General features: G+C 46.0%; 3 protein-coding genes across 6 annotated transcripts; 1 reads left to right on the top strand and 2 right to left on the bottom strand.

Moving 5' to 3' along the window:
* Window positions 1-59: 59 nt before the first annotated feature.
* On the bottom strand, window positions 60-1,775 carry LOC120697378. The gene is made up of 2 exons (XM_039980580.1): window positions 846-1,775; window positions 60-764 (listed from the first exon to the last, which is right to left on the bottom strand). Exons 1-2 carry the CDS (start codon window positions 1,672-1,674, stop codon window positions 706-708), a joined length of 888 nt encoding a protein of 295 aa, XP_039836514.1. The 5' UTR covers window positions 1,675-1,775; the 3' UTR covers window positions 60-705.
* Window positions 1,776-5,132: 3,357 nt separating this feature from the next.
* Window positions 5,133-9,147, top strand: LOC120697377 (nuclear envelope-associated protein 2-like). 2 transcript variants are annotated; one of them, XM_039980577.1, is made up of 6 exons: window positions 5,133-5,520; window positions 6,431-6,871; window positions 6,954-7,061; window positions 7,614-8,081; window positions 8,204-8,305; window positions 8,605-9,147. In XM_039980577.1, the coding sequence occupies exons 2-6, from the start codon at window positions 6,689-6,691 to the stop codon at window positions 8,770-8,772; spliced, it is 1,029 nt and encodes a 342-aa protein (XP_039836511.1). In that variant the 5' UTR covers window positions 5,133-5,520; window positions 6,431-6,688; the 3' UTR covers window positions 8,773-9,147. The 2 variants fall into 2 exon arrangements, with proteins under 2 accessions (XP_039836511.1, XP_039836513.1); XM_039980579.1 differs by lacking the exon at window positions 5,133-5,520 and adding an exon at window positions 5,671-5,833.
* A 323-nt stretch (window positions 9,148-9,470) lies between these two features.
* On the bottom strand, window positions 9,471-13,397 carry LOC120697376 (probable receptor-like protein kinase At2g47060). Of its 3 annotated transcripts, none has more exons than XM_039980574.1 (8): window positions 13,241-13,397; window positions 11,556-11,674; window positions 11,197-11,444; window positions 10,991-11,117; window positions 10,598-10,871; window positions 10,383-10,515; window positions 10,189-10,275; window positions 9,471-9,821 (listed from the first exon to the last, which is right to left on the bottom strand). In XM_039980574.1, the coding sequence occupies exons 2-8, from the start codon at window positions 11,638-11,640 to the stop codon at window positions 9,690-9,692; spliced, it is 1,086 nt and encodes a 361-aa protein (XP_039836508.1). In that variant the 5' UTR covers window positions 11,641-11,674; window positions 13,241-13,397; the 3' UTR covers window positions 9,471-9,689. The 3 variants fall into 3 exon arrangements, with proteins under 3 accessions (XP_039836508.1, XP_039836509.1, XP_039836510.1); XM_039980575.1 differs by having other exon boundaries at window positions 11,556-11,661; XM_039980576.1 differs by lacking the exons at window positions 11,556-11,674; window positions 13,241-13,397 and having other exon boundaries at window positions 10,991-11,100; window positions 11,197-11,264.
* Window positions 13,398-14,101: the final 704 nt, after the last annotated feature.

The raw sequence follows: 14,101 nt of genomic DNA, 5'->3' as shown, positions 1-14,101 counted from the left end.
GCAAATCAAAGGGTGGCTGTAACTGGATAGAAATTTGATGTACATTATGAATCATCATATAAGATTGTAAGGTCCACGACTCCATGTTAGAAAGAACCAATACAGGACAGGCAGAGAGCTTGCAAGTGGTGTACGTACTGAAAGTTGGGAGGTATACAAGAAAAATACACTATTGCATTCCCCAAACACCTCAATCACTTTAATTTCAGTCAATTCCAGCACTTTTGGTGTACACTTAACTCTGGGTGGGCACGGCGATTGTGACAGCAATCGCTCGGTCCATCTACAATGAAGCCCAGCGACAGAAATGGAAGTGCAGGAATAATCTGCTCACCATTCTGACTAGAGTAAAACCCACTATCTGTCTATGACGAATCGCTCATGTCTTCTCAATCTTAGCTCCATCAATGACGAACCCAAGGCATTAATTAATGACAAAAAATTAGAAACTGGACATCTGGTTGTGTTTTAGAGCGCGACATTCATTCACCAAACAAATCAGAATACTGGATGCAGACCAGCCACATAAGGCTCATCTAGCATGTCAAGACAGGAAAAGAATTTACGGTGAGAAGACCCTGAAATGAGGATTCTAACACTCTTCAAGATGGCTAACCCTGAGATTTCAGTATCTCTCCGGATTGCTTAGCTGCACAGAGACGAAATGGATTGGAAGAAGAGGAATGGATTACTGTGCCCTCAATCTCACGATTGCAAGGCCCCAAATAGTTGGGGGCGATCCTCGCTCGGCGACAGTGTAGAACCTGCAAGAATTTCACACCAATCATTGAACAGAGTAACGAATTGGCTTCCCATTCACAGTGATTCAATGTGTGTTGGCTCACCTTGCGCCTCTTGTTTCACTGGCTTCTTGTCCTCCCTGGGTAGTGGCACGGTGGGTAATGGCATCGAGCTCGCTGCTGCTGCCGCAGCTGCCGCCGCGAACGCTAGCGCAGGCTGCTGCATGGCGTTGAGCTTGAGCAGCCGGTCCTTGTCTCTGTTCGCCTCGGCGCTCTTCGGGGCCTTCTTCTTTGGCGGCGGGGCGGGAGTCATCTTGGCCTCCCTGGCCTGCGCCTCCAGCGCGCGGAACGCGGCGTCGAGCATCTCGCGGGAGCGCTTCCGGGCCGCGGCGGCCTCCGCGACGCGGCGCTCGGCCACCTCGCGGGCGGCGGCCGCGGCGCGGCTGACGGAGTCGTGCGCGAGGCGCGCCGCGACGAGGAGGACCCGCGCGTCGCGGTCGTCCAGCGTGCGGCGGCCCCCGACCCCGGCGGGGGGCGCGGGTGTGAAGGAGAAGAGCCTGTTCTCGGCGGCGGCGGCGCAGGGCGGGCAGACGAAGGACGCAGGGTCCCCCGGGACGCACGAGAGGTGCGCGACGGAGAGGCCGCAGGCTGAGCAGGGGGCGGTGGGTTCGGGCGGGGCGACGGCGGGGTCGCCGGCGGGCGCGGTGGCGGCGGCGTCGGATGTGGAGAGGAGGTGGAGGCAGGCGGAGCAGAAGGCGGCGGGGCGGTAGAGGAGGACGCAGGAGGAGCAAAGGAGGCAGAAGACGCCCTCGTGGAGGAAGTGGTGGAGCGGCCAGGCGTCGCGGCCGGAGGCGCAGCGGTCTCCGCCGCAGCCGCCCGGGGCGGAGGTGGCGGATTGGGACGGGGACGGGGACGGGCGGAAGGGGGTTGCCATGGCGATGGCGGCTTCGAGGGGAGGGGAGGAGGATTAGGGTTTCTCTGGTGGTGGTGGGCGACGCGACCGAACGGCTCAACGAGCAGAGCCGCAGAGGTGTTTTCCTTGAGCTCCCGATATGGGAAGTTAGGGGAAAATTTCAAACAGAAAAAAAGAAATTTTGATTTTGTGTCCGTCTGGAGTTCACGTTTCTAATTCTCTTATGAGACTTTTTTATTGATTTTTGTACTAAAATCTAGTAAAAATAAGCTGAACAGTTCCACTTCAAACACCGTACCTGAATTAATTTTCACAGGCAAATACTAGTTTAGAATTTAAAAGTAATTATTTAAATGAATAAACACTATAATGATCGAATATACTAATTCAATAAGACATGATTGTCATATGGTCCGCATTTGTTATTTTCTATAAAATTCATTGTAGGTGAATCACTATAGGCAAATACTCTTTCTTCTGCTTATTTGCTTTCAGCTTTATTCTCTCTTCAGAACACTATTGAATCAGTTGAATTGAGAATTTCATTTTTTTAAAAGGAACTGGCAAGAGTTTTGCCTTTCTTATATCAATAACAAAAGTAGCAAGGCTTAGAGCCAAAAAAAAAATTGTTACGGCGCAGCCTCATCTCCCGGCCATAAATGACTCATCCATTTAGCTCCTACCAAGCAACGTTTGCAAAGTCTTTTCATCAAAATTGCTATTGGACAAATTTTTACCTCTCGGCTGTAGATATGAAAAATATGGATTAAGAACATAATGATGAGGTTATAGGATTCAACATTACAAAAGATATATTTAAGAAATCCCAAAACCAATTTATTTGGTATAGTAGATGTTAGTCGTAATGCAATGTAATATTCAAGACTACGCATGTACTGGTGGACTTGTATCATTGACCATAGGAAGCATGTGTAAGTGATCAGGAATTTAAGTGTTTGGTTAGGTGTTTCTACTGAACTGAAAGCGCGGGACGAGGAGGAAGGCTGTGTTTAGTTCCCCTCTTTTAGAATTTTGAAAAAGAATCTTTTCACATTTGAAGTATTAAATATAAACTAATCAGAAAACTAATTACAAAATTTGTCTGTAAACTACGAGACGAATCTAATGAGCTTAATTAATCCATCATCAGCATATATTTACTGTAGCAATTTGGTGCCTAATCACAATCTAATTAGTCTCGTTAGATTCGTCTCACGATTTACAGTTCATTTATGTAATGTGGTTTTTTTTCCAACTATATTTAGTACACCATACAAACAATTTACAAATCTTTTGAAATTTCAAAGTTTGGATCTAAACAAGACCGAAGTACGGGCCGCGGCTGAAAGCGCGGGGTGGCCATGTCGTTGGGCTTGGGCCTTTGACTTGTTCATGTATTTTGGTAGCTAGCGCACACTGGGCTGGTTCAGTCCAGTTACGGCGCACCCGTGACGGATCCACATTGAATGCGTACGTACGTACGTGCGTACTGCATACGGAAGCAGCTACCAGCAGCACTGGAATCCGATCCAGAGTAAGTATTCAAAGTTCCTTGGTCGTCGTATATATATGTATGCATTGTTTTTTTTTGTTTCGCATATAAGGAGTAGCTGTTTACCGCCGAGATGACGCAGATTGATTGATTAATCGCGTCTATGTATGCATTATTGCTTTTTTTTTGTTTCTCTTAGTATTATTTTCTTCCTTTTCTCCTGTCGTGTCCTGTAATGGCTGCAGCTAGCTGTGGAGTAGGAGTAGTTCCCGTGTGCATGTTGTCTTGACTGTACACAACCATCTCGCTCGCGCGCGTTGGTTGCAGCAACGCAACGCAACGCAAGCTAGCTAGCTAGCTAGCCCTCACGTGATGAGACGAGAAAATAAAGCCAACAGCTAGCTCGATCGGCACACGCTACTCACGTACAGTATGTACTACGTACTCCGGTCGTCGATCTACGCGCAGGATGTGGCCAGCTGGCAGGGTTAAAGTTATACTGTATTTTTATATACTGTATTAATTTGGATGCAGCTGGCATGCATGTAAAGCAAGCAGACGTTTGAACAGCACGCCGTGATTTCATTTCCTGGCCTGGTGGTTTGCTTGCTTGCTTGCAGTTGCTGCATCCATTCATTCCGATCCCCAGCAGCAGGCAGAATGCAATGCAATGCTACTACTACTATCCTGTCCATATGGATCCGGAACTACTCACGCCGTTAACGTAACCGACCAATTAAAATTAGGACCAGATCGGAGTGTCTGGCTTCGCTCATATGGCATGGTGCCATTGTCAACCAGCTAACCGGCCTCCTCCTATCTGATGGATTAATCTGACAGGGTGCACATTGCTGATCCTGGTGTCGGCCGGTGGTGAGGAGATCGAACACAGTACGTACTACTGATAAGGCAGGTGCGCGCAGAAAAGATGGTGTGGAGAACTGGAGATGGACAAGGAACGCAGAAGAAAAGAGCACCTCTCCCCGGCCCGGCCTCTCTCTTCTTCTCATGGCTATGACAAAGTTCTAAGTTTTCTATCTCCGCCATTGCATGTATGCCTGCCTAGCCGTGACCTCTCATCATCGTTACTACTAAGGCCAGTCTCAGTGGGAGTTTCATGAACACAAATACCTAGATTGAGAACTAGGTAACCGTGCCAGATGAGTTTTATGGTGATGAAACTCTCCTCACATCCCATGAAACTCCATCCTTCTCTCTCCTTGTCATGTCAGCAAAATTGACGGTATTTAATGTCATGAAACTCTCCATGAAACCCCCACCGAGACTGGCCTAACAAACACCGGCCCATCTAGCATTGCAACTACTTGCTTTCGACCAACACAACCCTTGATAATTAGCTACTTCCTCGTCCATCGCCGCTAGCTTTACATTGTGGCACCCTAGCGTCTGACGCTAGAAAAGTCATTATCAGGGTATTCTATCCGTCGACACAGTTTGACGCACCGGGTCGTGATCCTAGCTTTAACTTGCTTTCAACCGCCATGAGTATGACAAATAATTCAACTATTCAAGCTAGTGCATCTTTTTGTTCCAACTCACCATATCATTTCCTATTTTCCTTAAATCAAGAGAATTATTGCCAAATATTTCAGCTACAACCACACCATATCAGTTACAATGAAATTATTGCCAAATATTTTTTTCAAAGAAAATTGCTAAATATTTCAGCTACAACTACACCAATCATAATCCTCGTCACCACTAAAATCCATGGACAAATCACAAATAAAACGAACGTCTCTCACGATCTCATTTATGATGACGCCACACCTCACACCCTAGTACACGACACCTGGCGGGGGGTCACGGCTCACGGGGGGCGTGTGCTGCCGCGTCGTGCCACAGAGGATCCAGGTCAGCACGTGGCGCACGCCCCGACGAAAAATTTGGAGCTTGCCGCGCCGCCCCGCGCGGGCCCCGCACGTCAGCGTTCGATTTTAAACCTGGATCCCTCCCCTCCCCCAGCACATCATCCCCATCCATCTCCCCAACCCCAACCATTTAATTTCCTCCCCCGTCTCGCCGTCGTCTCTCTCCCCTCCCGTCGGCCGCGCGCCGCCAGGATTTAATCATCGTCAAGCGGAAAAAGGAAGGAGGTTTTATCCCAAGACCCGGCGGAATCAGCGGGGGGATATACTCCTCCCCTGTCGGCCGTCGGAGCGCGCCGCGGCTCCGGTGGTGGTGGTGGTGGTGGTGGTGGTTGTGGTGGTTGTGGTAGCCATGGAGACGGGAGGACATATCTGAGAGCGGAAGAAGGGCTCGTGGTTGGTTCGTGGTGCTTCAGCTCGTCATCTTGGGGGGAGCAGCGTCGTCTTGTCTCCGCTGGGATCGGGCGGAGTGGTTTCGCTCTCGAGGTGCGTGGTTCTTCCGCCTCCCTTCTCTGTTTTTGTTCATGCCGAGTCTCTCTGCTTGCTGAGTTTCGCTTCGCTGCATTTTTTTTTACCTTGCCTGCATTCCGGGGGCTGGAGATTGGGAGCTCGGAACATTTCGAGCGGAGATAGCGGGTGCTCTCTGGCGATCCCATTTTCCCTTCCTGTTCGCCCGGAAGAGTAAAATCCGCAACGTTCTCAGGGTGGGGTTGCGTTCCCCTGTTTGAAAAAATTCGAACCTTTTACAATCCTAAAAAAAGGAGAGATTTTTCAGAGCTCTGGTGCGGGGAAGACTCAGGTATTTTCGGTTGCATCTAGCTTCACTCGAAGGTTCTGTTGGATTCTTCGGAAAAATTTGAACTGGTTTGAAATTCCCAGGCGGGCCAGACGCTTTTGTCCTCATCTATTTGCAAGCACCGAGGGAGATGCCTTTGCTTGGTCCTATCTAGGTTTAGTTTTAAACTACTCCAAGCGTACAAAAAGGACCATTGTTTAGTCCCCTAGTGCTGTCAGTGAACATATTTACCGTGAATCACGTTGACTCCAAGCGCCAAGATTGACTCCAAGCGCCAAGAACATGCTACTCCTAATTTTGCTGCGAAGTACTCGCTAGTTGACCAAGTCTGTAGATGCGTAATTCGATCCCTTTTTTCAAGTCTAATAAATGACATGATCAAGTCACTTGCAGTATGGGTAATATCTGTTTGCTTTGCTTTGGTTTCCCTGGTTGCCATTTCGATTACTTGGAGTACTGAAAGCTACACTTCTGTCATTGTATTGCCTGGACAAATGTCTGGCTCCACATGAGCTCGTGGCTTTGATGGCTTGATACGAAGAAAACGAACTCTTGCTGTCATTTTTTCCTCCTCTCATATAGCATTATTGTTTTCTGCAGTGAAAGCTACTCGTTGGTTGTGCTGATCTGTGTGAAAGAGCGCTACTACTTGGGAGGTAATCAGAGGTGTTTGGTTTGGTCAAAGAAAGCTCGGCTCCCTTCTTTTGTCTTGCCCGCGGGATGCTTGCTGCGAGCCGCTGTGTTGGTCCTTGGAGTGAATAATACCGTGCTTGAGGAGCTTTGGTTCATGTGATTAATCTAGTAGTCATCTTGCCGATTGTGATTGGGTGAGAAACAGCACTCTTCTGGGGCTTGGCTATGTCCGTCTCAGAGAAGTTGGCACCATCATCATCAGATTTGGATCCGTTGTTGAAGGATCTTACAGAGAAGAAGTTGAGCTTTAGGAGAAACGTGGTGTCGTTGGCAGCAGAACTCAAAGATGTGAGAAATAAACTTGCTTCCCAGGAGCAGCTGTTTGTGAGGGAATCCCAAACTAGGAAGGTTAGTTTGTCATTTGTCATTGCTAATTGGTACCTTCAGGGCTGCCTGTGGAGTTGTGCTGATCTTGGAAAAATCCTGACAGGTTGCAGAGACTAAGGCAAGGAGCATGGAAGAGGAAGTAAGCAAGCTGCAGAAATGCTTACAGGAGAAGGATGAACAATTGCGTTCATCCACAAGTAGCACAGAACAGGTAAAGATTTCCCTTAATCCTCCATTTGAGTTTACATAAATCGTTCAACTAGAGCTTTCACAACCAAACATGCCACTCCTTGCGATTTCTTGGAGATATCAGCATAAACTGGACATCAGGTCATGGTCTCGTTTTGTGTTTATTTGTTTTACTCTGAATCTCCTTATGATAAGTTGAAATAATATGCCTAGAGCCAAGAAATTTGACTATAATGCAGTGGCAACAGCTTGGTGACAATCACTACCTTGATTCACTCTGATTTTCTGGTCTGGGGCCCTTTTCTATTTTTTTTTAAACATGAATCAACAGGGATGAGTGGTCCTGGCTCTTGACATAACACTAAATTCCTTCTCTGACTGTTGGCTACTAATTTCTGTGAGGAAGGTTGCACCAGAGTTTATATCAAATATCTAGTCATCCAATTTTTTAATGCCTATGTTCCTATTGCATATTTAATTTGTATGGTTGTGGATTTTTCTCATGCCCAAATATTCCCTTTACACGGCCAAGCTAGATGCACTTTCTTAATAACTGTTCTATCTTTGTATACAGTACCTCCATGAGTTGGATGATCTTAGAACACAACTTTCATTTACCCGCGCTACAGCTGAAGCAAGTGCTGCATCAGCCAAGTCAGCTCAGGTGCAGTGCTTGTCATTGCTGAAAGAGCTGAATGAGAAGGACTGCTCGCTGAAAGAGCACGAACTTCGAGTGAACAAACTAGGTGAGCAGCTTGATCTTCTCCAGAAGGATCTGCAAGCAAGGGAGCTCTCACAGAGGCAACTCAAAGATGAAGTTATACGAATTGAGACCGACATCATGGATGCAGTTGCCAAAGCTGGTTCCAAGTCTGACAAAGATAATGAGCTTCTAAAGATCCTATCTGATGTTTCACCAAGGAATGTTCAGAATCTCAACAACCTTTTGAATGCTAAGGATACAGAGATTGCGAGGTTGAGAGAGGAAATCAGGATATTATCTGCTCATTGGACAAACAAGACCAAGGAGTTAGAATCACAGGTGCACCCTATATCTTTCACCCACAAAATGCCTTCAGAATTTGGCTACAAATGCTATTTGAGTATTTTCCCACAGTGCTGAATTGAAGTGTATTTACGTGAGATTTCTTGTTTGTTGAATAGTTGGAAAAGCACCGGAGGACTGATCAGGAACTGAAGAAGAGGGTTCTGAAGCTTGAATTTTGTCTTCAAGAATCACAATCTCAGATGCGAAAACTCAAAAGGGTATGGCCATAATATATTAGTGTTGCTTGTTAGCACATCAAGCACGACTTTATAGTCTATTTGTCTTGGTTTTCTAGACTTTATGCTTATCAGTTCATTTATGCTACTTGAATTGGGGACGGGGACTTCAGTTTTTCGATGTGTTATCTTACCATTGACCATCAATGTGATCTCCGACAATTAGAATCAATAAATCAACACCATGTGAATCAACAATCCCTGCTAGAGCAGTTGGCCATAATTGTGTGTGGAAAATATTCAGGTCAATGATCAGATGGTTCACTCATTTTATTCTGCAGATGGGGGAGAAAAGGGACAAGGCACTCAAGGAGCTCATGGACCAGGTGACCATGAAGCAGCCCAACAGCTTGTTCCGCGGCATCAAGGAGAATTTCTGGGAGAACCCGGGCTTCAAGTTCATCGCCTCCATGTCGATGCTAGCCCTGGTGATCCTTGCGAAACGATGAAAATGGCAGGCATCTTGAACCCAATCATGTGTAAAGAAGTTAAGATTCCAGTGGTAGGTGAGCAGCTAGCTCATAGTTTATAGCTTAAGGAGCTGTTGATGCAGCGGCTTACATTAGTTCGTAGACTAGGGCAGTCGAGCATGCTGCATGATCGGATGTCCAGACTGAAATTTGCTGACATCCAATACTAGTCGTGTAGACTGTAACAGATATAGTCTGTACTATGTATTGCAGTTTCTGCCAGTTCATGTAAGCTCATAAGCTGTCTTTTAGTGCCACCTAGATCGTGTAAGCCGATGAGCAGTCATGTAGTCATGGATCTACATCATATAATCTCAGAGTAGTTACTGCAGTTGTCGCTGTGGATTAATGTTATTCCTCTGTACTTCAAACCTTCAGTTTCTACTTGGCAAAAAATACCTGCCTCTATGGCTCAAATGCTGAATGAACTGGTTCTTGAAAATTTGTAAAAAAAAATGGCAATGCTATCTAACTGGCAACACAACCAAAAGGGGGGTAAAAATTTGGTAAATATGACTGGACACTAGTATCAAAGCTGGGTACTTGTTTCATTACAATTGTAGGTAGATGGTATCCCAATGCGACCATAGTGTTACCCATCTGCAGTGAAGCATATGGTGTAGTTAAAGCTCCACTACGTTGTTTGTAGGGAGGAACGTGTTCCTGGTAGATATATATGATACGCCACCAATAAATATGTCATCTTGCAACCGATAGAAAGAGTCAAATGTTGTGGGGGTACAAGAATCTTGATGTTTACAACTCGGGGGAAGAATAATCACAAATGTTACACGCTGCCAGCCACACGTCCGCAAGAACGACATTGTCGACTCAAATGTCTTACTTATCTATCATACAAGGAGGGGGGGGGGGGGGAGGTAAGGGTGAAGTGAAACTTATGATCTGGCATTTTCTCCGGGGTTAGTCGCCCGAGCATTCAGCAGGGGCTGGAGCGCCTTGACCACGATGCTCATGTTTGGCCGGAAGTCCGCTTCGTATTGAACACACAATGCGGCAACAGCTGCAAACTGTTTCAAACACAGGAGAAGAAATTAAGTTAAACCTTAGATGGATCAACAGAGGACAGCTAATTCAAGGACGAACACCTGATAGCACCAGTAGCAAAGGATCAAAAGTTCAAAACTTAGCATAATAATCTAAAGCTGAATATCAAGAATAGTGTTGTCAACAAATTCTATGAGCGCAATACCAGAATTAGACATTTTAATAACACTAGAAGACAAGTTGGCAACAAAAGACTGTTCACTCATCTATTCTTCTACAATCATCACTTTGTTCTCCAGTTACTTTCTTCGGCACTTTGTCAAAATAGTTGACATAACACATAACCAACTTTAGTTAGGCATACTTCAGAAGAAAGGTTGTTCATAGTACCTTTGCAACAGCTTTAGGAGGATAGTCTCCTCCAAGTCTTGAGTCAACACATTGTCTAACCTTGTCTTCACTAAGCCTTGGGGTAGCCTGCCAGAATTGAACAAATCATAAATTTGATCCACCAACACTACACTGGTAAGCAATATAGGTCCAACTATCTTATAAGCACAAAGAGCTGTGTAGACGAAACTTACCCATGTCACAAGACTCTGCTGTCCCCTTGGCAAGGTATGGTCGACAGGTTTCCTTCCAGTCAACAACTCGAGAAGAACAACTCCGAAGCTATACACATCGCTCTTGGAGCTAAGTTGTCCAGTCATTGCATACCTGACACAAAAATTTCAAGCAACATTAGGCTAAAATTAATCAAAAGATCTGTGGAACAATTGAAAAGAAAATTGGAACATACTCAGGCGCATGATATCCGAATGTTCCAAGCACCCTAGTAGAGTGAAGCCGAGCTGCCATGTCAGGAGCTTGGTTTGACAAATCAAAGTCAGCTATTTTAGCTACATCATCATCAAAAAGAAGAACATTGCTGGATTTGATGTCTCGGTGTATGATATGGGGCTGTGCTTTCTCATGAAGATACTCAAGCCCCTTTGCTGCCCCGACAGCTATCTTCACACGTTGTGCCCATGATAAAACTGGACCAGGCTGAGCTCCTTTAACACCTTTTCTTCCTGTAAAGAGACATATTCTACATTTATTAGCCATGTAAAATTTTCTTTTCAGTAAAATCTTAGATCATGGCATCGCACAACTCTCCCAATAGATTAAAAAAGGATGCAGAAAACAATACCATGAAGCATATCATGAAGAGAGCCCATAGTAGCAAACTCGTAAGCAAGGACACGTAGGGTCCCATCAGCGCAATAACCAAGCAACTCAACAACATTTTCGTGCTTCAACCTTGACACCATAGACACCTGCAGATGCATGTCAGAATGGCTACAAAGTGCAGGAAAAAAAAAACAGATTCCTGTTTGTAAACAGGGAGATACGGACCTGCGCCAAGAATTCTTGGTCGGGCTGCTTATTGGAATCCAGCTTTTTGACCGCCGCACTCCTACCATTTCTTAGAACACCAAAATATACTCTTCCAAAGGAGCCCTCACCAATCAGAGCTTCATCACCAAAACCCTTAGTCACCTCCCTAATCTCATCCACAGGAATGGCAGGGACTGCAATGGGTTGCATTTTGACAGGCTGAGGACCCTTGGGAGGTTGATCAGCAGGGCGGTATGCATCAGTCCCTGCAGGTCAGTTGGATTTTATTAAGAAATTACAATCAAGCACTAAAAGGTAAATACATGGTATGAGAAATGGTGCAGTGCATAGGACTACAAAAGGTCCAGAGCTCTTACTTGCTGGATGGTGTCCTGGGTACGGATTCCTGGAGTCTGGAACTCCTTGTGCATCTTCATCACCACAGCATCCAAAGCACGACATATTCTATCGAAGAAACAAGATCTGGAAGTTGGAACTGAACACAGATTATTAGAATCAGTAAGATGATTGAACACTGACTCACCGAGGGCCAGGAATGAGGAAGAACAATAAATTGGAAAGGCAACAACGTTCCATAAGTGACTGTTCCCTACCTATGTCATGCATTCATCACATAATCCATAAAATAATGTTCACTACAAAAATGAATTATCTCCTGCACCCCTTAACCCTCCTCCCCTGCTCCCTGTGGTTCCATCTTCACTTATATCCATTAAATGCCAGACTAGCATAGGTCCAGAGGAGCCAAGTGACCCACATGTCGCAAACTATTCATGCAAAGAAAAACATGGAGATATTCCTGTGTTCTTTCTTCTTTGTTGTTTCCCAACTGCTTTAGCAGTTTAAAATATATCTGGAAGGAAGGTGCTAACTACTAACAGTAGCCACTTGTTATGAAGCTGATCAAAGAACAGCTCATTCTGCATGGACAACCTTTATAATTCTCAATATTCTACAGGTTTCGTACCACCTTGGCTCCAAAGCCTAATTACACACTTTGGTTGGAAATCAGTTAGATTACCCTTTCTCAGTATTCTAGAGGTTTCATACACCTTAGCTCCAAAGCCTATTATGCACTTTGGTTGGAAATCAGTTAGATTAACCATCCACCAATCAGCAGTTAGGCCATTGCAACATAGGATGTGTCCTTGCAAATATTGCTTCTTTCCGGAAACAAGAGGAAACTCTAGATGCTGAAACTACATTAGTCACATGACCTATAGATTCATCTCAATAATAGCTGCATTAAAATTTATCACCACCAGTTCGGTGCACTGCTGCTGCTCCTCCAAGGTGCCAGCCCCAAGAGGCCGCTTTTTCCCTCGTGCCCACAGCTCATAAACCATGCCGTTATCACACACGCCAGCTCATGCAACAGGGCCAATCCAAAAGGCAAACTGCATCATGTTCACTCCAGCTCTTACTTCGCACTGCCAAACCTGCAATTGCTATAGCACTGAAGCATCATCTTTCCACTCTATGGATTCAGCGCTAAATCTGCAAATGTCGCACCGTGACGCATCACGGATGAACTATAGGCTCCATGTCACTGCGGCGCACACTTGCAATAAAAGGTGCGTTTTCCCCTAATCCCTGGCGAGACACTAACGCTACTCTGGGGGCACCTGCAATCACCAAATCGCTCGAAAGAATCGATTACGAAACCGTCGAAGAAGCATGTTTCCCTGAAGCAAACGGAAGAAAAGGGGAACAGAAGGACTAAACAAGACTAGAGCACACAACGGCCTTTCCCCAAGCTCCTCACGCTACGAATTCTAGAACGAATTGCAGATTGACCGGCTGCCGATGAGCGAGGGAGCCCCGACCCCCTCCAGGCTCCAGATTCGGTGCTCCAGGCCGCCAAGAACAGGAGCCCAGCAACCCAATTCCGCCCCCACAAAAGTAACCGGCCAAGAAACCGCCCCCAAAGGAGAGATCACAAGCAACCATAACCGCATGAAACCACAGATCAGAGCAACTGCGGCGCCTTTCAGGAGCAGGAGCGCGAGGGGCCCGCCGAATCCGGCTTCAAAAATCGCACCTTTGGGTGTCCCGGCGGCGGACGGCGGAAGACGACGCCGGATGAGGGGGGCCGCGGCGAAGGAGGCGAGGAGGACGGCAAGGGAAGCGAGTAGAGGAAGGCAGCTGGTACAGCGGGGCTACTCCTTCCTCCCGACGGGCGGAGCTATAGGCTGTGCCGGTCACCAGCGGTGAGCTTATATACCACCACCGCTGCTGCTGCTGCTGCGACTGGTCTACTGGTCCCCGTGTCCGTGTGGTGTCTGGTGTGGTCGTCTCGTCAGAATGCGTGTGTGAGAAAGGGCAAAAGGCAAAATGCCCATGTGCCTCTTCCATTTTTCTTTTGTTTCTTTAAATCCCGAAGCTTTCATCTCACGCAGCAAAGAACTTTCAGTTGACCGCGTACCTCTTTCAACATGTCAAATTGGTTTTGAAAGATTCAGGTTTGTCTTTATATTTGCAGCCACTATCTTTTTTGATTAAGGAATAGTTCCGGCTTTGAACTTTATAGTTTGAAAAATAAAAGACAAAAAAATACTATACATGAGTTTGAGGAATCGCAATAGAGTTGAACAACCTGCCATGAGCCCATGAGCAATTAAGAGAGTGCATTCCCTAAAAAATGAAGAGAATCATAATTGTATGTACTATAAGTGTAAAGGTGAAATACTACAATACAGTTCTTTGCTGAACCTTGTTGGTTAGTGCTAAGATGTTGCTCGCCGAACCTAAAACCTCCTTGGCATACCATGTCTCCAATAAAACTTAAAAGTTGCATTAAAACGTCATCGGAATGCTTAAAGTCTACTCACGCAAAAAAGGCTGCACGTGGCGCACAGCCGTTGCTTTGGGAATTTTTTAAAAACACTCTCCTATTTTCTGT

The sequence above is a fragment of the Panicum virgatum genome, chromosome 3K (genome assembly GCF_016808335.1).
Source record: "Panicum virgatum strain AP13 chromosome 3K, P.virgatum_v5, whole genome shotgun sequence".
In the NCBI taxonomy this organism is placed as follows: domain Eukaryota; kingdom Viridiplantae; phylum Streptophyta; class Magnoliopsida; order Poales; family Poaceae; genus Panicum; species Panicum virgatum.
Note: the sequence above shows the minus strand (reverse complement) of the source record. Positions and strands in the feature narration are given on the sequence as shown.

Excerpts from the sequence above, each read along its gene's own strand:
- LOC120697378 (XM_039980580.1), bottom strand. The coding sequence starts at position 1,674 with ATGGCAACCCCCTTCCGCCCGTCCCCGTCCCCGTCCCAATCCGCCACC. Across the intron at positions 765-845 it reads AGTGAAACAAGAGGCGCAAG|GTTCTACACTGTCGCCGAGC; the intron begins GTGAGCCAACAC and ends AAATTCTTGCAG.
- LOC120697377 (XM_039980577.1), top strand. The coding sequence starts at position 6,689 with ATGTCCGTCTCAGAGAAGTTGGCACCATCATCATCAGATTTGGATCCG. Across the intron at positions 7,062-7,613 it reads CCACAAGTAGCACAGAACAG|TACCTCCATGAGTTGGATGA; the intron begins GTAAAGATTTCC and ends CTTTGTATACAG. Across the intron at positions 8,306-8,604 it reads AGATGCGAAAACTCAAAAGG|ATGGGGGAGAAAAGGGACAA; the intron begins GTATGGCCATAA and ends TTTATTCTGCAG.
- LOC120697376 (XM_039980574.1), bottom strand. The coding sequence starts at position 11,640 with ATGTCGTGCTTTGGATGCTGTGGTGATGAAGATGCACAAGGAGTTCCA. Across the intron at positions 11,445-11,555 it reads CCCAGGACACCATCCAGCAA|GGACTGATGCATACCGCCCT; the intron begins GTAAGAGCTCTG and ends ACTGACCTGCAG. Across the intron at positions 9,822-10,188 it reads CTCCTAAAGCTGTTGCAAAG|TTTGCAGCTGTTGCCGCATT; the intron begins GTACTATGAACA and ends TGTTTGAAACAG.